Source organism: Myxine glutinosa, chromosome 5 (genome assembly GCF_964187855.1).
Source record: "Myxine glutinosa chromosome 5, kmMyxGlut1.1, whole genome shotgun sequence".
Classification (NCBI taxonomy): Eukaryota; Metazoa; Chordata; class Myxini; order Myxiniformes; family Myxinidae; genus Myxine; species Myxine glutinosa.
In genome coordinates, this window is record NC_136265.1 from 173,675,962 (window position 1) to 173,700,623 (window position 24,662).

Genomic DNA, 24,662 nt, shown 5'->3' on the forward strand with positions numbered 1-24,662 from the left:
TGATTGTGTGCTTCCCTCTCTCTCCCCCTCTTGTCTCCCGCTCCCTTCATTGTATGTTTTGTGTCTGTGCATGTTTTCATGTTCAATGTGTTAGCTCTTACACGAGCCTCGATTCTGTATACAAAAATAAAAAAATAAAAATCATAACCATCTTACTTCAGGATTTATCAGTCATATTTTTGTTTAATATTCAACGTTACCCCCAGAACTCACCAACAACCAGTACCACCCCCAAAATCTTAGTAAAAGTCTGCTCCTGCACTACAAGGTATTTACAAGAATTCCTTCAGGAAGCAATTTTTATGATGCAATAACGATGAACCGATTTCATGAGAAAACTAAAGAAAGAAAAAAAATCTGCTGCTTTCGAATTTCACTTTTATTTAATAAAGCTGCTTTCTTTCATCTCCCTAAGCAGAATTTTTCCTCTTTCTGCCATTCCCATTATCTCAGCAAAAGGAATTTAGTTCACTTGACCCCCGATGACCTGTTTTATGGATTACATAACTCCATTACTCAACTCTTTTTTTTTTTTTTTAGTTTCTCTTTTTGAAAACACCTTCAAGCTGAAATAGTTGTCCAATCCAATACAGCTTTCGGTGGTGAGCACCGACCGTTATGGAAGGAAATCTATGAACACCGGCTGGATCGACTTATTATAGCATTTAAAAACTGCACATAATCACCCATCTGTACAGATTTTCAAGAACATTTTAAAGACAAAAACTCCAATTTGAAAAAACAGAATTAGTAGATCTGATTGTTATCAATTTTGTTTTTTGCCCACCGAGACTATAGTCTCCGTGTCTTTTGCACCTGCAACTGGACCGGACGGCATCGGCTCACGCATCATAAAGACCTGCTCTGCTGCTCTTGCACTTCCTCTTTCTGCCTTTTCCACCATGTCATTTACCACAGCTCATCTTCCATCTGCTTGAAAATCAGCCAACCTCAAAGCATTACATAAAAATGTGCAAAAACCGATGCCCTCAACTACAGACCAATTAGCTTTATTAACTTGGTCAAAAGGTCAAAGTCACATAAAATTGTCAATCCAATAGACGTGAGATTTTAAGAATTTGCATATTGGGTCACTCAAGTGGTTCACCAATCAAAAGCTACAAGCCAATCGTTTTTTTTTTAATGTCAAGAAGTCAAAGGTCAGGGTTGCATAAAATGTACAAACTGGACACGGACTGGATTTGCATTTTGAGATGCTTTCTAGTTGGATATTATAACCATGATGTGAATCAATGCACGGCTGTTGGAAATCGGTATCAAACATCACTATACATCAACAAACAACAGGCATTTTAAGGCCATTTTCCCTGCTAGAGCAGGGGTTAGCCTTGCGGTCCCCATGACAATCTTCTCCATTTTGCCCTATTTTCTGCATCTCCCCTTGTTAACCCCCTTGCCCACATTTCGTCTTCAACCATCTTTAGCCAAGTCTTTCTCGGTTTTCCCCGTCCTCGACTTCCTTCTACATTCATTTCCATCACTCTTCTCAACCAGTCACTTTCATCCTTCCTCAACACATGACCAAACCATCTCAACCTGTTCCTCTTCACAGCATCCATCACAGGCTCTATTCCCATCATCTTTCGCAATTCATCATTTGTCTTCCTCTCTCTCTCTCAACGATACTCCGCACATCCACCGAACCATTCGCATTTCCACCCTTTCCAGCCTTCGTTGCTAATCTACGCTCTACGTTCATTAATTCTACGCTCTACAATGGCATTTTTGTTCAGAATGAACGTGCGAGGTGAGACTATGCGCTGCTCTACGAGTGCCGCTCCAATTTTACCAATGCATTATTCCATGTGCGTGTATGCATCTACAAACAAAATACCAACCCGATGACGACACTGTGTCAAAATTCTCCAGAACACAGCGGCGATAGTCTTCATCAATGCCACACACCAGGTTGAATCATCTTTTCTTTTCAACTCGTCTTCCTTACACTTCTTCAGCTCCTCCTTTTGCATGTGGCTCAAACTGAAACAAAGCTTCCTCTTCCGACATCGTACAGCAATGACCTTTTCTGCAATAGCTCCAAGAAGCTGTCCTACTTCCTGAAAGGACCAAAAGGATAACGTGATAGCAAAACGAGCAGATGTTAATGCAAGTGTGTACTTTTTGACACAGCGTCTAAAAGATAACATTGCCATAACAAAAGGACGTGTGACAATAACATTTGAAAACAAAAAAGCAATGAAGAGAAAAGTTTGGACTTAAATATCTGGGCCTCCCCTCTGTGTGGATTGAAAAACATGCCCACATGCTTTGCTTTTGGTTAAAGATGGGCGGGGGATGAGTGGGCGGGGGGTTCGGGATAAGATGAGGGGTGTTTTAAAGCACAACTTGTCATTCATCAGCATATTTAGTAATATGGCCTTTTTGGAAGAAGAAAAAATAAATAAATAAAATTCACATTACTGCATAATCGAATTCTAAAACATGGAGGAAATAAAGAGCATAAGTGAACATCTGAATAAACACAAGAAGCATCTTACCTTGAGAGTAAGCCAACAGCATGACAGCACAAGGCTGTGCTCGAGGGAAATGAGTGCTGCATCGTTCGCCTCTCCAGCAAGGCCTGCCGGATCGAGGCCATGGCCTTGAGCCACGAGGTAATCAATCGCTCGTCCCATCTCAGCAAATGACGGTGCTGTTCCTGTCAGAAAACAAGATGACAAGAAGGCCAAAACAGATGCATGCTTGTTTACATGCAGAACATTTGGTTAGCATGATAGTGTGTGCTATCTGAAGTCAGCTTTCTCGTTGTCTCATCAACGATTGTCTTCCGTTATGCGATTTACTCTATGGGGTTTTTATTGAGCCTAAAATTGGCCTGGCTGTTCTCTGTTATTATAGACGGACATAATTGAATTATTTTATTCCAGGAATGGGACAAAAAATGAGAAAAGCTGCCACTCGTTTTTGACTCCAAAGGAAACTATCACTCATAAAACAAAATTTACTTTTAAGGCTCGTGGCTCACAGAAGAAGCATGTAAAATAAATAAATAAATAAATAAAAGTGTGCAAAGGCCTTGTCATCATATTAGGTCTGGCAAACCTTGAAGCACTTGACACAGCTCAGCTCAGGCGCGCAAAGCACACAATCAAAAGAATAACAAGGATCAAATGTCAAGCTTTCTCTCCTCGAATGACAGATTATGGAGCTTTTCTAAAACAGGCGAGACGGTAATCCTCTTAAAAGCCATAGGTGTAATAACAATGGCTTTGCACCATGGAATCATGAGAAGGGATGGGGAAGAGAGCGGAAGGGAAAGATTTAAAAACAAGCCAAAAATATAAAAAAAACTATAACACTAAAAATGGTCCCTCAGAGCCACCACATAACAACTGGGTGGAGATTACATGGGAGCACGAGGAGGAAAGCCGTTCTTTTCAGGAAACAGCTGACAAAAGACGGGGCAAACAATGCTCACATCATTGGATTCCTACAAAAATCTATTTTCTTTTTGACCCAGCTTACACACTAGGGTCATGCAAGGTACAAGCCAGCCTGTACTTCTTGTCACACCACTGTTCAAAATGTCAATCAAAGAGCAGATTATAAGAAAAACGGCAAAACAAATTTCAAGCAATTTCAAAATTCTCACAAAATGTTACGGCGATCAAAGGAGCACACGATACAAATTCTCAGCCACTAATCTCAGAATTATACTTACTTGAATTTAGGTCAAACAACTATGAGCGTCCTGACCAACTCGCACCACACCGCATGGCATGAGATCGGCCATAAAACCTCACACAGAGTGCAACAGTACGAGAACCCTCCAGAAAGATATTCAAAATGACTTTTTCTCACAATTTGTCACACTGCAGGCACCTGATCAACATGTTATAGGAATATGTAAGCCTATAGGTATAGTGGCTGTTTGTTGGCATGGATACTCGATACCATCCCAGAGGTTGTGGGTTTAAATCAGTGGTGGCTCCCGCTACATTGATATCGACACCCACTATATCTGTGCAAAATGTATATGAAACAAGAATGTGTGTACGATTTAAATGTGTAAATTACAATCTATACACACTACAATGTATGTGTAATATTAAATCCTGATATATTAAAGAAGGTAAATGTGTGTGTGTGTGTGTGTGTGTGTGTGTGTGTGTGTGTGTGTATATATATATATATATATATATATATATATATATATATATATATATATATATATTGTTGCGGATATGGGATCTGCATCCATCCATATCCGCTTGTAAATATTCCCCTATTTCCTCAATACTTCCCAACTCTCCCCAATCCCCCATTCCCTAGTCCCATTTTCTGTAAACAACACTCTGTAGACCCGACCTCCCCCTATTTCCCCCATTAAATGTCGCATCCAGGTCCACCGCATCTCATGTAAGACAACTATAGGACATCTTGCTAGTTATTCTTAGTCTATGTCAGTTAAGGATTCGTTTCCATTAATTCTGACCCTTCGTTGCACCAGAATGTGATTGTATGGCACCGTTAGGAAGTTTAGGACCTCCCAATACCTACCCGCAGCTCTTCCTCACAGTTCTCTTCAACAACAACAACAACAACAACAACAACGAGCGCAGGGAGTGCGCGTCCTCAATCCGGCTTGGTTGGTAGGAGTGGTGGGAGGGCACCAGGCCTTCCCAACGAGCCGCCATCGGACATGTGCTCGACGGGGTTACCAAACAGGGGCTCCCTGTCGGCTCCTCGTCAAGGGCGGAGCCCGGTAACCCCCGCACCCAATGGAAGCGGCGGACCGGCCCCAGTTGGGGCGGAACCAACCAGCCGAGGGCGTGTCACTCCCCGTGGAGCATGCGCAGTAGAGAGAGAGGTGACGTCACAGATGCGCGCCGAGCTGAGAGAAAGCAAGACGTCCCCTCCGAGCGCTGTGAGACCTCCCTGCATCTTTGGACTGTGTTTATCCTGTCCCCGAGCCAAGGTGCACCTTGTGCCATCGACCTACCTGTCCATCCCTGCCATCAATCCCTGTGTAAGTCTACCTTGTCCGTTTGTCCGTGGTCTGTCTGGGTTAAGATAAGACTGTATTTAAGTGCCCATCTCTTCTGTGTCTTTACCTCACTCTGCCTTGTAATCTACCCCCTTTTCTCCACCACTGTAATTATACCCTCCTCCGGAGGTCTTGAGAACTGTACTGCGTCGTTTCATCTTTCCCAGTCGTCGTGTCCTTTCTATCATTGATTTGGCATAGCGCGATTTGGCCAACGTCTGGGTGAATCGGGTGAGTCGGGAAGAAAGGGGGAACAACTGTTCGGCCGCGGTTACCTCCGCTCGGTAAATAACATCCAATCCGCAGTCCGTAACAATATATATATATTGTGTGTGGGAGGGAGAGGGCCTGGGGGGAGGCAGAATAGGCATAAAACGCAAGGACACCAAGGAATTCCAGGAAAGAAGTCGGCACCTCAAAAAAGTGGATTTGGGGTGAAATTAGCGGGGGTAGAAAAGATCAAGATTTTGGATTGGGGAAGATAAGAGATGGTGGTGAACAGCCGTTTTAAAGACCTGGAGGGAGGATTGGGAAGAAGAGAGTGAGGGAGTTTGTTCCAGAGGTGGGAGGAAAGAAGAATTAAGGAGTGAAGGTGAGCAGAGAGTCTTGATTTTGGCAGTTTAACCATAGGAGGGTTGCAGGCAGATCTTGTGCGACCTGTAGGAATATTTGGGGGACAGAGCCCAGAGAGAGCTGGGGGAGCAAGGCCGGAGAAGAGTCGGTAGAAGACGGAAAGACCACCAACCTGCCTGCGCTGAGTAAGTGAAAGGCCATCGGAGATAGCGTCATCGCGGGAGATTCCAATGATTCGGAACGCTTTGGTTTCAAGAGCGTGAAGACGAGCTAGGTGTGAGGCAGGAGCACTAGCCCAGAGGGGAGAGCAGTACTCCATTGAGCTGCGGATGAAAGCCTTGTACGTGGTGAGGAGCTCAGGTGTGCCAAGGAAGGACTTCGCATGATGGAGGATGCCCATTGCCCAGTCGGCGACTGGCTTTGGAGGCCAGCTTGGAAATGTGGTTTTCCCAGGAAAGATCATGGCAGATAGTGAGACCCAAAAGCTTGAGTGACAGGACTTCTTGGAGAGGATTATTCAGAAAGTAGATGGGAGGGTTGTCCAGTCGGTCTTTTCGGAGAGACATCGTAAGAGTGTGAGATTTGTCAGGATTGAAAGACATGTTCCACTTGTTTGCCCAGTCTGATTTTTTTCCAGGTCTGCAGAGAGTGAGGAGGCTGCAGACTGCCAATCTGAGGGATGAGGAATGGAGCGGCAGAGAGTGGAGTCATCAGCAAAGAGATAGAGAAGATTTTCAAGAGAGTCAGAGATCATTGATGAAGACCAGAAAAAGCACAGGGCCCAGAACACTGCCTTGGGGAACTCCAGCCTGAACAGGAAGAGGAGATGAGAGAAACCCATTCAGGGCCACACGTTGACTATGACTAGAGAGGAAGTCCGCCAGCCATGCGTGGAGATTTCCATTGATACCAAAGGAGGAGGGTTTGGTGAGCAGAGCGGGGTGCCAGACCGTATCGAAGGCACGTGATATGTCGAGGGAGATAGCTCTAATTTCCTGTTTTGGCATTGAGGACCTCCATCCATTGTTGAGACAGCAGAAGCAGCACGTCCAGAGTAGAGTGACCTGGTCTGAAACCAAATTGATGATCAGAGATCAAGCCATTGGAGAAGAGGAAAGATTTCATATCCGAAGCAATGATGGATTCCATGACTTTGCTGATAATTGGGAGAAGGCTGATTGGTCTGTAGTTGCTAGGATCTGTTTTTGCACCTTTTTTGTGTAAAGCGGTGATGTTGGCTGATTTCCAAGCAGATGGCAGTTGACCTTGAGCAAAAGAGAGGGTGAAGAGACCAGAGAGAGGGAGTGAAAGAGCAGAAGAACAGGATTTTAGGACCCGTGGGCTGATGCCGTCAGGTCCAGTTGCAGAATCAGATTCGAGGGTTGATAGAAACTTTTCCACCTTGTCAGGAGGAAAGGACACTGAGTCCAGGAGCAGCTGGGTATGACTGGGCACGGTGGGTACAGAGAGGGATGGGTTTGGGACACTAGATTTAGAGGCAAACACAGAGTTGAGTCATTCAGCTTTCTCACGTGCGGAGTCAGCTGTGTAGCCGTTTGAGGTAAGGGAGGGGATGGAGGAGGAACAAACACCAGAAACAGATTTGACCAGACGCCACCAGGATTTGGAAGAGGGAGACAGATAAGAGAGTTCGGTCTTGAGAACGGAGAGATATCGTTTCCTGGCTCTCCTGAGGGTGGACAAATATATATATATATACAGTCCCGTGAAAAAGTAAGTACACCCTATGTAATGTTTTCACTTTTTCAACATATTTCAACATACAGCTGTTTGATCTTCATTTCAACAATATTGATAGATAAAGGTGATGTAATATAACAAATATCTTGAAACATTTACATTTTATAGTCCATTGTATAATTTAAATAAACATAAATGCAAATTTCACATGTGGAAAAAGTAAGTACACCCTTGGCTCCAATAGGTGGTATTGCCCCCTTTGGCAGAAACACCCTCAAGTAGGCGTTTCTTATAACTGCCTACCAGTCTCTGACATCGACTGGGAGAAATTTTTGCCCACTCCTACATGCAGAATTCTTTCAGCTGTGTGATGTTTGAGGGGTTTCTTGCATGCACAGCTCGTTTCAAATCCCCCCACAACATCTCGATGGGATTTAGATCCGGGCTTTGACTTGGCCATTCCAGAACGCTCCATTTCTTTCTTTTCAGCCATTCCTTGGTGGATTTACTGATATGTTTAGGGTCATTGTCATGTGCCAAGGTTCACCTTCGGTTGAGCTTCAACCCTCCGACAGATGGCCTCACATAATCCTCAAGCACCCTCTGGTACAATGAAGAATTCATAGTGGATTCTATAATGGTGAGCTGCCCAGGCCATGATGCAGCAAAGCTGCCCCAAACCATAATATTTCCACCACCATGCTATACAGTTGGTATCAGGTTCTTGTGGTCAAATGCTATCTTTGGATTTCGCCAAACATGTCTTCTGGTACTGTGGCCAAATAGCTCTACCTTCGACTCATCTGTCCAGAGGACATTGTTCCAGAAGTGCTGGTCTTTGCCTAGGTGTTCATTGGCAAACTTTAGTCTTGCCGTGATGTTATTTCTCGACAGCAAAGGTTTCCTCCTGGCACACCTCCCATGTAGATCAAATTTGTGCAGCCTCTTTCTTATGGTAGACTCGTGCACTTTGACATCAACAATGGCAAGAGCTACCTGTCGGTCCCGTGATGACATCCCGGGGTTCTTAGAGAGTTCTTTCAGCATCTTGCGGTCTGCTCTCGGGCTGAACTTGCTGGGGCGGCCTGGCCTGAACAAGTTGGCAGTTGTTTGGAATCTTCTCCACTTGTCAATGATCTTCCGGACAGTCGAATGATTGATTTCAAATTGTTTGGAGATCTTTTTAAATCCCTTCCCAGACTCGTAGGCATCTATAACCTTCTTTCTGGAGGCATCAGAGAGCTCTTTTGATCTAAGCATGGTGACGTCGCACACTTCAACAACAAAGAGCAAACCAAACTAAATGTCTGAGGTTTAAATAAGACAGGTTCCTCCAAGATCCTCTCTAACGATGTTCTAATCATTTGCACGCCATTCTAATTTTAGGTATTTGAAGTAGTGATAAATGTAGGGGTGTACTTACTTTTTCCACATGCAAAATTTGCATTTATGTTTATTTAAATTATACAATTGACTACAAAATGTAAATGTTTCATGATATTTGTTATATTATATCACCTTTATCTATCAATATTGTTGAAATGAAGATCAAATAGCTGTATGTTGAAATATGTTGAAAAAGTCTAAACTTTACATGGGGTGTACTTACTTTTTCACGTGACTGTATGTATGCATGTACTGTATGCACATCTGAAAATCATAGAAAAAAAACCGATCCGTTCTCCACCAAATTTTGCATCGGTGTTGGTAGTACCCAGGGTAATCCTTGCCCCAACTACACCCCCTCCCCCGCCCTGTGAGGGTGGGGACTGGGGAGACGACTTGCCAATGCTCCTGTTTCTAGTATTACAAACACAGCAAATCCATAACACGGTGTGTTGCACCTGCACAGTGTAATTTCCAAGGTATCTTATGAGGAGGTAAAGCCACCGTTTTTTTTCGTGAGATTCAGCATGCTGGAATCACTGGTCTGGCAGTGCGGTCAAGCAACTGCAGATTTGTGCAGTGTTTGGCTTATTTCTACTCGTAGGCTATTTTAATATGGCTGAACAGACACCAGTGAAATCATTCCTGGTGCTCAGTTATGACGATACAATTCACGTGAAGAGATGAGGCCTAATTTAATAATGAAACGGTGATCAAAAGTCGGATCACTATGGTGTAATCGGTTTCAGTCACTCTTTTTGGGAGTAAATCAGTTAGTTGTTTAATTCGGTTTATTCCAAATCTGTCGGTTGAATTCAGTAATCTGATATGCAAATCCTCTTGAGATTTCAAGTCAATCGGATGAAAATTGACACAATTTTAGAAATTCAGTCTGTTGACCTTTTGGCCGCTGTTGACCTCAATAATAATTGGTAGTTGAATTTAGTGACAAGATATGCAAATCTTCTTCAAATTTCATGTCAATCTGATGAAAATTGATGATTTTAGAAATTTGGACAAAGTTGTTGACCTTTGGCCAATGTTGACATTTTGACCTTTGACCTCAGAATGAATAGGCTTCTTGCTCACAACAAACTGTACCATTACGTGAAGTTTTGTCATGATCGGTTTAAAATTGTGTTACGTGCTCCTCCCCGACCCCCTGGTCACGGTGTACCTCCGAGTCCCGAGAGGAGTCGAGGCAGAAAAACGTGTTATTCTGTATGTCAAAGATCAATGGTGAAGCCACACCAATTGTTACTCACAAACAAATATTGTATTAAGATCACACAGGAATAACAGTACAACAATAATATGAATCAAAAGTACAATCAATATCCTATGATGGTACCATCAGTTTTATAATATATAACTCACTGTGCTCCAAGTGAGTGAAACAAGACATCCCCAATGTCTCTAATCCCCGGCTTCAAGCCAGAGTCGATCCGCTCCAGCGATCGACAGAACAATGTCCAATCGAGACCAGAATCCCGTTGGGTTGGCAGGTACAGTCTGGCTGCCAAAGCTGTGCAAAGTCGCCCTCCAGGCGACTGGGAAATCCAGAGGCGCCCTCCAGGCGACTGGGAAATCACACCCTCGGGTATGGACGAATTAACCTTCAAAAAGCCACGTCACACACACCCGCCAGATCCACGTCTGAATGCGGTGAAAATGGTTGAAGGGAGATGAAACCGTGAGCGAAGCGCAAGTCCTGCGCGAGTCAAAATGGTCGACGGCCCGGTCTCGTGGCGCAACGGCACGACGATGATTCTCTCCTGAATCGATTGCAAAGCCTGACACGCAGCTTAATCTGTCACAGCGATAACCACTCTGTCGCAGGAATCCCTTTCCTGGGAAACCCGAAAGTTCGCTAGAGACTGTTGTTCGCCAACGTTCGCTCCAGACCGCAAATAGCTCGGCTCCGTCTTGTCCGACTCACTCGCTCCGCCTTCTTTTTTTCCCTCTTCTTCCTCTTTGTCGTCCGGTTCCCGATCCGGTTTCCTGTTTCTTTTAACATTAATTTTTTTACCTTTTGAAAACAGTTCATGAACAATAAACCTTTTGAAAACAATAATAATTCATGGAATCAGAAATATTTACAGTGGATGAAAACCACCACAACGGAAGTGACGAATCCGTAACAATTGTGACCTGCAGGCGAGTGACATACAGACAAAAACAGACAGACAGAATAATGCACACTACCAACCAAGCTACTTGAAAAATGTTCAATTTTCACAAGTGAAAATGATACATGAAGCAATGTTTGTCATGTTTGTACATACATGAAGCAAAAGCTTGTGCACGGCTTTTGTGCATATATAATATATCGTGGTTATATACCTGGGATCCTTCCAATTGCACAGGGCCATGGACTAACACCCAGGCCGAAGGCGTGAGACCTGCCAAGCTGTGCTGCTTCATGGAATAGCATCGCATGATTTTAATTGGGGTTGTCAGGCCAGCTGTCCAGCCAATGGGTGCAAAGCAGTGGAGTGAAGTCATGGCAGCTGAAAACTAACCCACGTATAATGTGTGATATTTTCTAAGTTCAAAAAGGGCATAACTCCTTGAAAAATTGGGGAAATGTCCCAAAACTCAAACGTGTTATGTAACTTATAATAAAGCCTTGTACGAAGTTTCAGTTGAATATGTTGAAGGGTATGGGAAACACACAACACACACAACAGGCATTTAAGGCCATTTCCCCTGTTAGAGCGGGGGTTAGCCGAAGGGTATGGGGGAAAAAAGTCGAGAAAACCACACGTGGGATGGATAGATGGAAGGACGTACAGCGAACCTACAGTCCCCTCCGTGTTGGGGACGAATGAAATATAGGATATATTAATGGATCAAATTAATATGATGAGGATGAAGATGTGATGGGCTGCATGATCTATTGCTGGCTGTAGGTTTCCATGCATATTATTTTTGTAAATAAATAAATTAAGAAAATACATCTCACCTCTTGTAAGTAACTCCTCATTCCTCGCACCATACAAGACTCCCAGGATGAAACGTGAGATGGAATCAGAGATGGCAACGAGTCGATCAAGGAAGTCACTGAGAGAGCACTGCAGAAGAAGCTCCACAGAACCTGGCACCTCCGTGAGGCAGCGGCGCAGTGCAATCAATTGGCCTGTGTTGGCATGAGGCATGGCACCATTATGCCATACCGTTCTTAAAATGGCAATACCAACGTACAACCCAGTGAAAAACAAATCAATCTTTATTAGCTCAATAGGATAATATAATACAACAATTATGATTGCACAAAGTAATACGAGACATCCTTTCAATAAATATTATTGAACTTTTTTGTGTATAAAGTCAAGGCCAGTGGAAGAGCTAGGAGGCTACAATGAATGGATCCGGATGCAACAGGACAAAAGAAACAGTAGAGAGGGAGTGGGGGGAGCACCAACAGTGCAGTTGGAGCACAAAATAGAGGCCGACTTGGAAAAAATGGTTGTGGAATGGGAGGGTGGGGGACAGGAAATGATGCATGCAGAAGGAAACCACCAGGAAGAAAAATCTGGAAATTTGCAAGGAGGGCCTGGGATGGGATGGGGTGAGTGTTAACGAGGGTAGAAAAGATCATGGTTTTGAAAAGGGGATGATTTGAGATGGTGGTGAACAGCTGTTTTAAAGATCTGGAGGGAAGAGAGGGATTGAAGAGAGTGTGGGAGTTGGTTCCAGGGGTGGGAAAAAGAGGAACGAATGAGTGGGGATTTCCAGAGAGTCAGAGAGATCATTGTTGAAGATCAGGAATAAGATGGAGCCTAGAACACTGCTTTCGGGCACTCCAGCCTTGACAGGGAAAGGAGATGATCCTGTTAAGAGTTACACGCCGACGACGGAAGTGGAGGAGTCAGTATTCCATGAGTAAAGTTGGCCTTGGATGCCATAGGCAGAGAGCTTGGAGAGCAAGGTGGGATGCCAGACTGTATGAAAAGCTCAAGATGTGTCAAGAGTGATTTTACAGCACCAAACAAAAAAATACACAAAACATTAAAAGGTTGTCCTGCAACTACACAGCTTCAGAGAATTCCCAACCCTCACTTATTTGCACAAAGCAGAGAAATTTTGGGTTGACCTGCTTCCTTTAAGTGATTGTAATTGGAAAGTTGGAAAAACAGGGATGGGAAAAACCCGCAACAACATTAATGAATATATTGGTGTTTGTTGTCAGTGTGGAGCGAGCAAAAGAAACAAACTCCCAAACATGTGCAGCAAAGTTGACATGCTATAGCAGTATAGACGCAGTGTCGGCGTACCGTGCATGGGTTTAGTGCGAGCAGCTTGCAGCACGTCGGCTCGTGCGTTGGCGTACTGCTTCTCCAGTCCATTCAACAAACCATGAAGAAATGTAAGCAAAGCTTCGGAGGAACCATTATTTTCGGGCAGCTCTTGGGAAGGAAGAGTCAGCAGCAACCTGATGGCAATGCAGGGTGAATGTCACCGATCTTGATAATATTGCCAGAAAACACATTTGCTGAAATATCCATGATCGGTAGTTTATAATATGAGTTCCATTACAAGGAAAGTCAATGCAGGAGGAGGCCATTAGGCCCATTAAGCCCGTACAATGGTTGTCAGCCTTTGGTTGTTTGTTTGAATTCTTTCCTTTTCAAATTCTGAACATCAAGCAAGGAAGCAGCACGTACCATTCTTCAAGTCTTTGGTAAGACTCGACTGGGGTTTGAACCGCCAACCTCCCAGACTCAGAACAGATGCTCTAACCATTATTCCCTTGCGTATTGTGTCTAACTGCTAGCCCTCCTTCAGTTCATATCATCCGTCACCTCACTCTTCCACGAGCTTTAATCTTGTAGCGAAACTAGAAAATACAATTTGACGCGATGCATCAATGGATTTGCCTCTGCCAGTGGAAGGCGTCAACCCAACGGTACGTTCGATCTCAATTCAAGTTCACATGAGAGAGAGCGTGAGAGAGAAAAGAGAGGAGAATGCTTCCAACTCGAGTTATGATCTGTAAAATTATTTTCAAAGGACACATGACCTTTAACCTATGGAACCCAAAAAATAATCAGTTATCAAGATCTTTCTTGGGAAAACCACATTTCCAAGCTGGCCTCCAAAGCCAGTCGCCGACTGGGCATCATCCGTCGTGCGAAGTCCTTCCTCGGCACACCTGAGCTCCTCACCACATACAAGGCTTTCATCCGCAGCTCAATGGAATACTGTTCTCCCCTCTGGGCCGGTGCTCCTGCCTCACACCTAGCTCGGCTTCACGCTGTAGAAAACAAAGCTTTCAGAATCATTGAAGTCTCCCGTGATGAAGCTATCTCCGAGGGCCTTTCACTCACTCACTCACCGCAGACAGGTAGGTGGTCTTTCTGTCTTCTACCGACTCCTCTCCGGCCTTGCTCCCCCAGCTCATCTGTGCTTTGTCCCCCAAATATTCATACAGGTCGCACAAGATCTGCCTGCAACCCTCTTATGGTTAAATTGCCGAAATCTCGGCTCTCTGCTCACCTTCACTCTTTCATTCCTCTTTTCTCCCACCTCTGGAACAAACTCCCACACTCCCTTCAATCCCACTCCTCCCTCCAGGTCTTTAAAACAGCTGTTCACCACCATCTCTTATCTTTCCCCATCCAAAACCTTGATCTTTTCTACCCCCACTAATTCACCCCAGATCCACCTTGTTTGAAATTCCAACTTCTTTCCTGGAAGTCCTGGCAGTGTCCATATGTTTTATACCTCTCCCACCACCCCCTTCCCATGCCTCCCCCCCCCCCCCCCAAAGCCCTCTCCCTCCCGCAGATCTCTCGATGTCCCTGCTCTCAGATGTTGTGTTTGTGTTCCTCCCCCTCTCGCCCCATCTTGTCTACCGCTCCCCATGTTATATGTTTTATGTGTCGGGTTGTCTTTCTGTGTGATTAATGTTAGCTCTTTCACGAGCCTCGATCTTGTATACAGAAAAAAAAGAAAAAAAAATCAGTTCGCCTTAGCATCATCGTGCATACTTGCACCAAATTTGGTCAAAATCCCTTCGGCGGTTCACAAGTTATCACGGTAACGAAAATCTGCTAAGCACGCATGGATGGACAACCGGAAAACAGGAACCATTATTTTTCGGAACCAAACAGGAATCAGGTTTTATGCCTGCGGTATAAAAGGGTTTTATGCCTGCGGTATAAAAAATAAATAATAAACAGGAGTCCAAATAAAAGTCCAACTACACTAAAACATCACTTCTGGTTCATGGTTTGTTAGATTTGATCATGATCTTCTGGTTCATGATCTCCAATTCATGGAGATTAGATCCACTGCTGCTCCTTCCACCTGAATCAAAGTTAAGTTTCCAAGCTGGATCCATTTATGCTATATTTCGCATTTATGCTTTTTATGCTATATTTTCGTCCTTGTGTGCTGTTTGCATTTCCATCGAAAATTTCCCATGATTACCTCGTTGGGATACCTTGTTGTCGATATTGTTGAATGCGTTTTTTGTGTTTCATAGGCCTTTTCGAATAGCCGGAGCTTAATCATCTCTGTTTTTGAGTTGCTTTGTCATCCTGTTTCAATTTTTCTCGGTTTTTTTTTCTTCCAAATTTCTGTCTTTTCTGCCTTTTCAATGCTAATCGATTTCCCATCGCTTCAAAAAACAAAAACAAAACAAAAAACTCACTCAGACACGATGTTATTCTCCCTTCTACCTGTACTTCCTGGATATCTCTTTTCCTCTAGCATTTTCTCAATATCTTCTTTGAAGTGAACGCTTCTTCCTTCTTCCTTTAAAAGCTTTTAAGAAACATTAAAATGCTCCAACTCCCTTATAGTCGGGTTCACTATGTTTTTTCGTTCAAAATCATGGTAGATTAGCAAACCTATACATTTTTGGAAACGTTATTACATGGAAAATCTGAAAATCAATGTTTACATTTGCCAATTCCGACCAATTCGATTCGACCAATTCGACCAATTCGACCAATCGACCAATTCTATTCGACCAATTCGACCATTCGACCAATCGCTTCGATCGACCATTCGACCATTCGACCAATTCGATCGATTCGATTCGATTCGATTCATCGAATTCGATTCGATCGACCATTCGACCAATTCGATTTGCCAATCAATTTGACCGACCTTTGCTTGTGCGGAACGGACTGTGAAAACGATGCGGACTATATTGTCGGATACGACACACAGGACAGTGATGACGAACTCTAAATGGCATATTCTGTAATCGTGTATGTTTGATGCCATTGACTGCCTGTGTATATTTTGTCGTTGACTGCCTGTGTAGATGTGAAGTTATACTGACTGCATGTGTATATATGATTTTGCTGACTGCCTGTGTATGTTTGGTGATATGAATTATTGTGACACATTTTGATGTTATTAACTGCCTGTACAAAATGATAACATGTATTTGATTATGCAACTTATCGCGAATATAAAGACAGTATTTTGCAATTCAAAACCTTTGATTCGTGTCTTACCATTCCCCATAGCACTAATTTGATACTTTCATTGGATTCCTTGTCCCTGAAAATATAGGTTTAGTATATTTTAAAGTTTTTAGGGTAATTAGAGGCAGAAATAGAACAAAATATGTATTTTACAGTGGCCATTTTAAAAATCCAAAATGGCCGCCATACAGGTATCTCTCCAAATGTAAACATTGATTTTTAGTTTCCTTATGCTATAACCTTTCCAAAAATGTATAGGTTTGCTAATCTACCATGATTTTGAACGAAATATAATTTATTGACAAAGTGAACCTGTATTATTTCTCTGGCATCAGCATGCCACATCTATTCTTCCTCAAAAGACATGTTTTGCAAACCAGACTCTCACCGAAGTGCTTGGTTTGTCATCCATCCTATGGTTCCGGCAGCATAACCTTTCTCTGCGCCTTCACCAATGACTCCGTCCACCCATCCCATGGTCTTTATCTCAGAATGTTAAATATCTTGAGAAGTGTTAAATATCTTTGGTATCTTGAGAAGTCCAGTTTGCAGAGGTTTTCTGATCATGACAATCAATTCTCCTTCTTGTCCCTGAACATTGTCAAACCCCTCTGTGTCAGTACCCTCGCCCAGTATCTCCTACATGTCCACATCCCTCCAACATGTCGCCACCTCAGCGTTCCTCCACTTCATGTCCCCTCTTTCTTAATCCTCCTCATCCCATCCTCTCCAAGCTTCCCCTCACCCACCCTCTCCAAGCTTCCCCTCACCCACCCTCTCCAAGCTTCCCCTCACCCACCCACTCCAAGCTTCCCCTCACCCACCCACTCCAAGCTTCCCCTCACCCACCCACTCCAAGCTTCCCCTCACCCACCCACTCCAAGCTTCCCCTCACCCATCCTCTCTCTCCCAGCTTCCCCTCACCCATCCTCTCTCAGCTTCCCCTCACCCACCCACTCCAAGCTTCCCCTCACCCACCCACTCCAAGCTTCCCCTCACCCATCCTCTCCAAGCTTCCCCTCACCCACCCACTCCAAGCTTCCCCTCACCCACCCACTCCAAGCTTCCCCTCACCCATCCTCTCCCAGCTTCCCCTCACCCACCCACTCCAAGCTTCCCCTCACCCACCGTCTCCAAGCTTCTCCCTCACCCACCCTCTCTCTCTAAGCTTCTCCCTCACCCACCCTCTCTCTCCAAGCTTCCCCCTACCCACCCTCTCCAAGCTTCCCCCTACCCACCCTCTCCAAGCTTCCCCCTACCCACCCTCTTTCTCCAAGCTTCCCCCTCACCCACCCACTCTCTCCAAGCTTCCCCCTCACCCACCCACTCTCTCCAAGCTTCCCCCTACCCACCCTCTCTCTCTCTCCAAGCTTCTCCCTAACCAACCCTCTCTCTCCAAGCTTCCCCCTCACAAACCCTCTCTCTCCAAGCTTCCCCCTACCCACCCACTCTCTCCAAGCTTCCCCCTACCCACCCTCTCTCTCCAAGCTTCCCACTCACCCACCCACTCTCTCCAAGCTTCCCCCTCACCCACCCACTCTCTCAAAGCTTCCCCCTACCCACCCTCTCTCTCCAAGCTTCTCCCTAACCAACCCTCTCTCTCCAAGCTTCCCCCTCACAAACCCTCTCTCTCCAAGCTTCCCCCTACCCACCCACTCTCTCCAAGCTTCTCCCTAACCAACCCTCTCTCTCCAAGCTTCCCCCTCACAAACCCTCTCTCTCCAAGCTTCCCCTCACCCATCCTCTCTCTCCAAAGTTTCCCCTCACCCATCCTCTCTCTCCAAGCTTCCCCCTCATCAACCCCCTCTCTCAAAGCTTCCTAGTCACACGCCCTCTCGAAGCTTCCCCACACCCCACCCCCTCAAAGCTTTCCACCCCAACCCACTCGCTCAATGCTTCCCCGTCATCCTGCCCCTCTTGGCTTCACCCCCATCCTGCCCCATCTCAGCTTCATCCTCATCCTGCCCCCTACCAGCTCCTCCCACCTCCCCCATCCCTCTCCTCTCATCTTCCCCCTTGTCTCACTCTCTCGCATCTTCCCCCACATCCTGCCCCGTGTTCTCCAGTCTTCCCCCTGTTCTGCCCATTGGCTGGGTGTTGGTACCTCTCTCACCAGCCATGGCACTTCAGCAAAGGCTTTTTGTTACTCCATGGGATTGACTCAATCTGTGATGTTTCTGATCTGGATTTCTCCCAATGGCAAATCCTCCCTTTTGGACTTGGTGATGACTAACTTTTCCACAAAAGTCTCCTGCTTTTCCTCTGCTCCAATTGGTTCATCTAATCATATGATTGTGAAAGTAAACATATTTCTGGCTATTCTCAGAGAGCCGTCTTAACACTGGCGAGTCTGGCATTTCACTCCAGCAGATTGGCAGGGGCTGCAAGCAGCCACCTCTCTTCAGGACTGGTCTCTCATATCTACTGCCTCTGATATTAACTCAGCCTTTTAAATCTTCCACAGAAACTGTTTCTTTTGTGTCTCTGTCTCTGTCTCTCTCGCCCCCTGCTGGCCGTTCGTGTTGGGCGTGGCAAGATGGCGGTTGTGCAGTTCGGCGAGGTGTGAGTAGCTCTGGCTGTCGAGGTTTCCGGCTGTTTTCTCTCATTGTTTCAACCTTTCCCTCGCCCCCACGACCCCCCTGTTGTTTTCATATCATTACTCCATTCGTATTCGTGTTTCCTCCCCTGTGCTCGAACTTCTCCCCTGTATTATCTTTCCCTCCCTTCCCTTCCTTGAGACGAGAGAGAGACAGAGCGCATGCGGTGGGTGATGGTAAGTGAGTTTGTTGCTTTCCATTGCATCCGCATGTTCTTATCGCTTCGTGTAAAGTGACGAGAACTGTTTTTTGAATTGACTACATTCTCACTTTGCCGTCGCCATACTTATCACGGCCCGAGTCGGCATGACGAGCGTCCGTCCTCGCAGTACCGCGTTCGGATCGTTAAGCAGGAAGCATGGCCTCACATGCGTCCCTCCAGCTCATGTTGCGGTCGAAGCGATTATTATCGCCGTCGGTGAAATTATCGGAGCTGAAAATGTCCTCGCAGCTTCGAGGATGAACAAGAAAGTTGTTGTTTTCGTGCTACAACAAGCAATGGTTGCGAATGTTGTGGAATCGGGTTTATCCGTCGAGCCCGATATTTTCATCCCAGTTTCACCATTTGATTCGCCATCAGTAAAAGTTCTGGTTTCCAACATTCCGCCATTTTTGGAGGACGAAAAAGTCGAGCTTGCTCTTCGTAATTTTGGCACAGTCGTGTCCCGCATTTCAATGGTTCCCTTACGGTGCCGTGACGATCGTTATAAACACATTTATTCCTTTAGACGTCAATTGTTTATGATTTTGAACGAGAACCGTCGTGACCTTGATGTTAAATTCACGATAAAACATGATAACTACAATTATCAAATGTATGCAACAACAGAGGTGTGAACGTGTTAGGCCTGTCATCAGCATGGACACCTGCGAAGGGATTGTCCGAATAATCTCCCTGAGACTAATTCAGCGTCCAATCAGAACACCACACCACCTGAAGGACAGGAATTTCTTCCTATGCCTGAAAGACAGGATTCTTCTTCTTCTCCTGAGGGACAGGAATCACTTCCTTCACAAAATGCTCACCCAGGAGAGACGAATGATGCAGGTGATGGCTTCACGGTTGTAACCCGGAATAAAGCACAGAAGTGGGCAATTGATACCTGTGGTGAAAATGGATCAAAGTTGAACCCAGGTGTGACGCTCACTTAAACCACTGGGCGGTGTCTATAAGACCTCGGGACGTCCGCGACTCGAGGCCACTCCTGCGACTTTATACAATGACATGTAGAATTGAATGGTACGTACCCACTTATATTCTAGGCTTGCTTGCATTGACTGATACTAGGGCATTGCCCGTACTATATCTATATCTAAAATTATATCCCCCCCCTCTATTTACATGAAATGGTTTGGTCCAAAGCGAACGGCTTCCGGAGTTTGGTAAAGAAATCGCCATCGCGTGCACAAACGCGCAGGAAAGCGAATGAATCGCAAATTCGTTTTTATTAGTTGTAAAACATAGTTTAACGCCAACATAGTTTGCAAACGTGAAATAAATGAATACGCTCTCAAATGTGCCATCCGAGGCAGAGTGTGCCCGCCACGTTCGGCACACGCGATCGTTCGCTGCTCTCTGATTGGTTGAATCGTTTTTTGGACATAGCTCGGTAAGTAATTGTCCGATTAATATGAAACCTTGAAAAGGCACATCCTCGGGTCCCCAGCAATATACCTGGCAAGTTAAAAGTATATCGGACCCGTGGTTGTCGAGAAACAGCGGTCACAGACAAACGTACAAACGTACAGACAGAGATTACTGGAATTATAGATAGATATCCAATCTTTCTCATATGATGCCTTGATCCTGACATATATATTGCATGGTGTATTTTACAGGATGATGTCACGATCTTATTGAAATTAAACCTATCTATGGGACGAGTTGTGGATTTGGTTGATTTTCACAACAATACCAAACTAGACAATCAAGTGAAACCAAAGAGGTCTCCTTCCTATGCGCAAGCGGTAAAAACACCTGCCAAACAATCACCTGAACCCATTCCTATGGACTCACCTCCTGAGCAGCCATGTACTCTTGTTGTGAGTACACATGAAACTGTTACTCCCACTGTGCTTGATGAACCGGAGATCCCTCGTGGAGTTTATGAGACCCTCAGCCAACCCCCACCATGCACAGATACCACAGTTAAAATTGATGCACCGGATGTACAAATTGATTGTAATCTGGAGGTGGCTGTACCTGCAGCATCTGAACAAATTGCTACTGAAGAACCGTGGGAACTTGTGGTTGACAGAATGGGTTACGAGTCTGATGGAATATATTCTGTTGCTTCGACCTTAAGTGACACAGGCAGCGATGTTCCTCCTCACAACCTTGAGGCTGACTCCTCAGTATCTCACGATGCCGTTCACGCCTTCTTACACAAAAGTTTTCGCAAAACGGGGGTCAAAATTAAAGATCATTTTCCAGTCCAAGAAGATTTCATTCAAGTGGCTCGACTAATGATTTCTAGACCGGATCGGTACAACGTTGCAGACCCTCAACATCACCGGTTAAGAAAATTTCTAAGTCGTGCTCGGAGCGAACTCAAAGACCATGGCTGATGTCCTGCCGATGTCTCATCACAAATGAAACTACGCATTGCCAGCCTAAATATCAACGGTGGTCGCACGTCTCTTCGTAAAGTGCAAGTTAAACAACTAATTGAGTGCAACAAGGTTGACATCTTGTTGTTACAAGAAACTCATTCCACTGAAGGTTCTTCAGCTGAGTGGGAGTTGTTTCGTAAAGGGCATTGGTTCTTTAGCAATCTATCAAGCCCAATTGCTGGGATAGCCATCTTCTTTCGGCAAACTCTTCCTTTGACTTCGGTTTCCTTTAAAGAAATTGTGAAGGGATATTTAGCTTCGCTGACTATCTCTGTTGGTCAGCAGCTTTTCACAATAATCAATGTGTACGCTCCAAGTACAAATGCTGAAAGATCTTCCTTTTTTGACTGTCTCGACTCGTATCTTGCTGGTGTTCCCCCTGATCAGTTTCTATGTCTTGGAGGAGATTTCAATTGCACACTTAACCCCTCCCTTGATAGGAATGGGGCTGAGCCACATGCAGCCAGTACAAGACCTCTCGTTCGCTCAATCTCAAGATTCAAGGTGACAGACATTTGGAGATTGCAACATCCGATGCAGCAACAATTTACTTGGTGTCGCTAGCTCGACTTGATAAATTGTACGTTTCTGATCATTTCCTCAACCTCATCTTAAACACCTCTATTCTCCCATCTGGGTTTTCCGATCACCACATCATTACTATGCATTTTCAGTTGCCACTCATTAAGGTGGTGAGCTCTTATTGGAAGTTCAACACAACACTTCTTCAAAATGAATTCTTTGTTGCATCTTTTAGGACCTTTTGGGCACATTACATCATGATGGATAAAGAGTTCTCGTGTTTACGTCAGTGGTGGGACAACGCTAAAGCTCAAATTAGAGTTTTTTGTCAAAGATTTTCACGACACAGTACTCAGGATCATGATGTAAATATAGATCTGGTGAAGACACAAATTTTTCACTTGCAAAACAAAGTGTCCTCCTCTCGTAATAATGGGCAGCAGCAGACGTTGTATGAAAAGAAAGCCCTGTTAAATGAATTACTGGCCGAACGTGCAAAAGGTGCACTCCTTCGGATGAGAATGACTCATTTGCAACAACTAAATAACCCGAGCAGACTTTTCTTCAAGCTGGAAACTGCCTCAAAAAAACAAAAACAACTATTGTCCTTGCGTTCTGCTGGCGGAAGGATTTTGACTGATCCAAGTGACATTAAACTTACTATTAAGACTTTCTTTTCTCACCTCTACTCCTCCAAGCACACTTTCCCAAACCATATACATTCATTTACTGCATCCTTGCCTACACTTACTGAGGCCCAGAATTTGACTGCTGAAGGCGAAATAACATTGGACGAACTCGCTATTGTTTTAAAGACCCTAACAACCAACAGGGCACCTGGCTTAGACGGGTTGCCAGTGGAATTCTACAGCACCTTTTGGGATTTGCTGGGACCATGCCTATTAATTGTCTTCGTAGAAAGCATACAAACTGGTGAACTTCCCTTGAGCTGAAGACGTGCCGTCATTTCATTAATCCCTAAAAAGGGAGATCTTCAACTTGTTGAGAACTGGCGCCCGATCTCTCTACTTTGTACCGATTACAAAATCCTGTCTAAGTTACTCGCTAATCGCATAAAAACCTTAATTGGGCACATTGTATCCCCCGACCAGTCTTATTGTATTCCCGGCAGATCGATATTTGACAATATTTTTTCTGTGTGAGATTTGATTTCGATTTGTCATTGTCAGAATGTTAACACCGGGCTGATCTTTCTAGATCAGGAAAAGGCCTTTGATAGTGTTGACCATTCGTATTTACTTGAAGTTTTGAAGGGGTTTGGGTTTGGTTCCTTCTTTATTTCTTGTATCAAGCTGCTGTATCACAACAACTTTAGTTTGGTGAACATCAACAACAGTTTATGTTCACCTTTTCCTATTCAGCGAGGTATTAGACAAGGTTGCCCTCTCTCCGGGTACCTGCATTCACTTTCCATTAAACCCTTGCTGATTCACTTACGCCACAAACTTTCTGGGTTCTTGGTGACACCTCTTGCTAATCTTGTTAAGGTGCTTGCGTATGCTGACGATCTGTGTGTGATTGTTAACACTCAGTCTGACATTGTTGCCCTCACAAGTGCTCTATGTGAATTCAATTTGGCATCTTCTGCTACTGTCAATTGGAGGAAGAGTAAAGCCTTGTGTCTTGGTCCTTCTGGGTTATTTGTCCCACCTTTCCTGCCTAATGCTTTGCAGTGGAGGTATGATGGTGTTAAACATCTCGGTGTGTTTCTTGGGAATGAGACCTTTTCCTTAAATAACTGGGATCAGATGGTTGATCAAATCTCCCATATCCTTAATTGTTGGAAAAGATTGTCCAGCCTACTGTCTTATAGAGGTCGAGTGCTGATAATTAATAACTTGGCTGCTTCCAAACTCTGGCATCGGATGGCTGTCTTTCAACCGCCCAAATCGCTAGTCATTAACTTGCAGCGTATCCTTGTGAATTTTTTCTGGAATGGTATGCACCGGCTCCGAGCTGATCTTCTAAGTGTCCCTCTGGATAGGATAAAGGGGGTCAAGGACTTGTGGACATTACCAGTAAAATACTGGCTTATCGGCTGACCACCTTGCGCCAACTTCTGTACAAGGAAGTCCTGTCTTGGCGGCCCCTGGCTTCTTGCTTGTTGCAGCAAGCTGGTAAGCTCAGGTGTGGCCCCGAGCTCTTTCTACTTGATCTGCAGTGAATAGACATCTCCTTGCTGCCCTCCTTTTATCGAAGTCTCGTGAATGCCGGTCAGTGCCTCCTTCCAGTACGAAACAAAGATACGTATAAATTTTGGAACCTAATGTGTGAACCCGTTTTCTACAACAGCCTATTTTGTCATGACTGCCAAAGTAGGTCCCTAATTCAATCCTTTATTGAATCTGGTTTTTTTCTTGTCAAGGACTTTGTTAACCATACTTATTCTGGATGGCAGACCCCTAACCAGATTTTGGAAGTTTGCAATGTTACCTCAGCTCGACTAATTGGACAACTTCTTCGTTCAATTGTTAAAGTGTTTAACTCTTTTAATTTATCGTGGCCTCTACTGCATGATGTTCAAAACACAAAAACGATGCACCCTGACTTCCCTGATTTTTGTTTTTCTGGTGCTCCTTCCACAAAGCCTCTACATGCCTGTGCAAAGGCTACTCTGTACGTGCAATGTCTTAATGTTGTTATTTCTGCCAACCCCAATAGCCCACTGACCACCCACTGGAAAGAGCTTCTGCCTGCAGGGGCTCCATCTTCTCCTACCTGGTCCTCGATGTACACGTCACCTGTGTCTAAACGTGCCGGAGACACACAGTGGAG

The 24,662-nt window shown here is 44.7% G+C and overlaps 2 protein-coding genes across 2 annotated transcripts in view; one reads left to right on the plus strand and one right to left on the minus strand.

The window, feature by feature from the left end:
* DTD1 (D-aminoacyl-tRNA deacylase 1) overlaps nucleotides 1-24,662 on the plus strand; it is a 903,613-nt gene that overhangs the window by 162,424 nt on the left and 716,527 nt on the right. The window lies entirely within an intron of this gene.
* THADA (THADA armadillo repeat containing) overlaps nucleotides 1-24,662 on the minus strand; it is a 259,593-nt gene that overhangs the window by 88,226 nt on the left and 146,705 nt on the right. Inside the window, exons 18-21 of the mRNA XM_078779098.1 lie at nucleotides 12,967-13,124; nucleotides 11,655-11,828; nucleotides 2,520-2,680; nucleotides 1,860-2,078 (exon numbers count right to left, since the gene is read on the minus strand). Coding sequence (XP_078635224.1) covers nucleotides 1,860-2,078; nucleotides 2,520-2,680; nucleotides 11,655-11,828; nucleotides 12,967-13,124 — 712 coding nt within the window. The remainder of the gene's footprint in view (nucleotides 1-1,859; nucleotides 2,079-2,519; nucleotides 2,681-11,654; nucleotides 11,829-12,966; nucleotides 13,125-24,662) is intronic.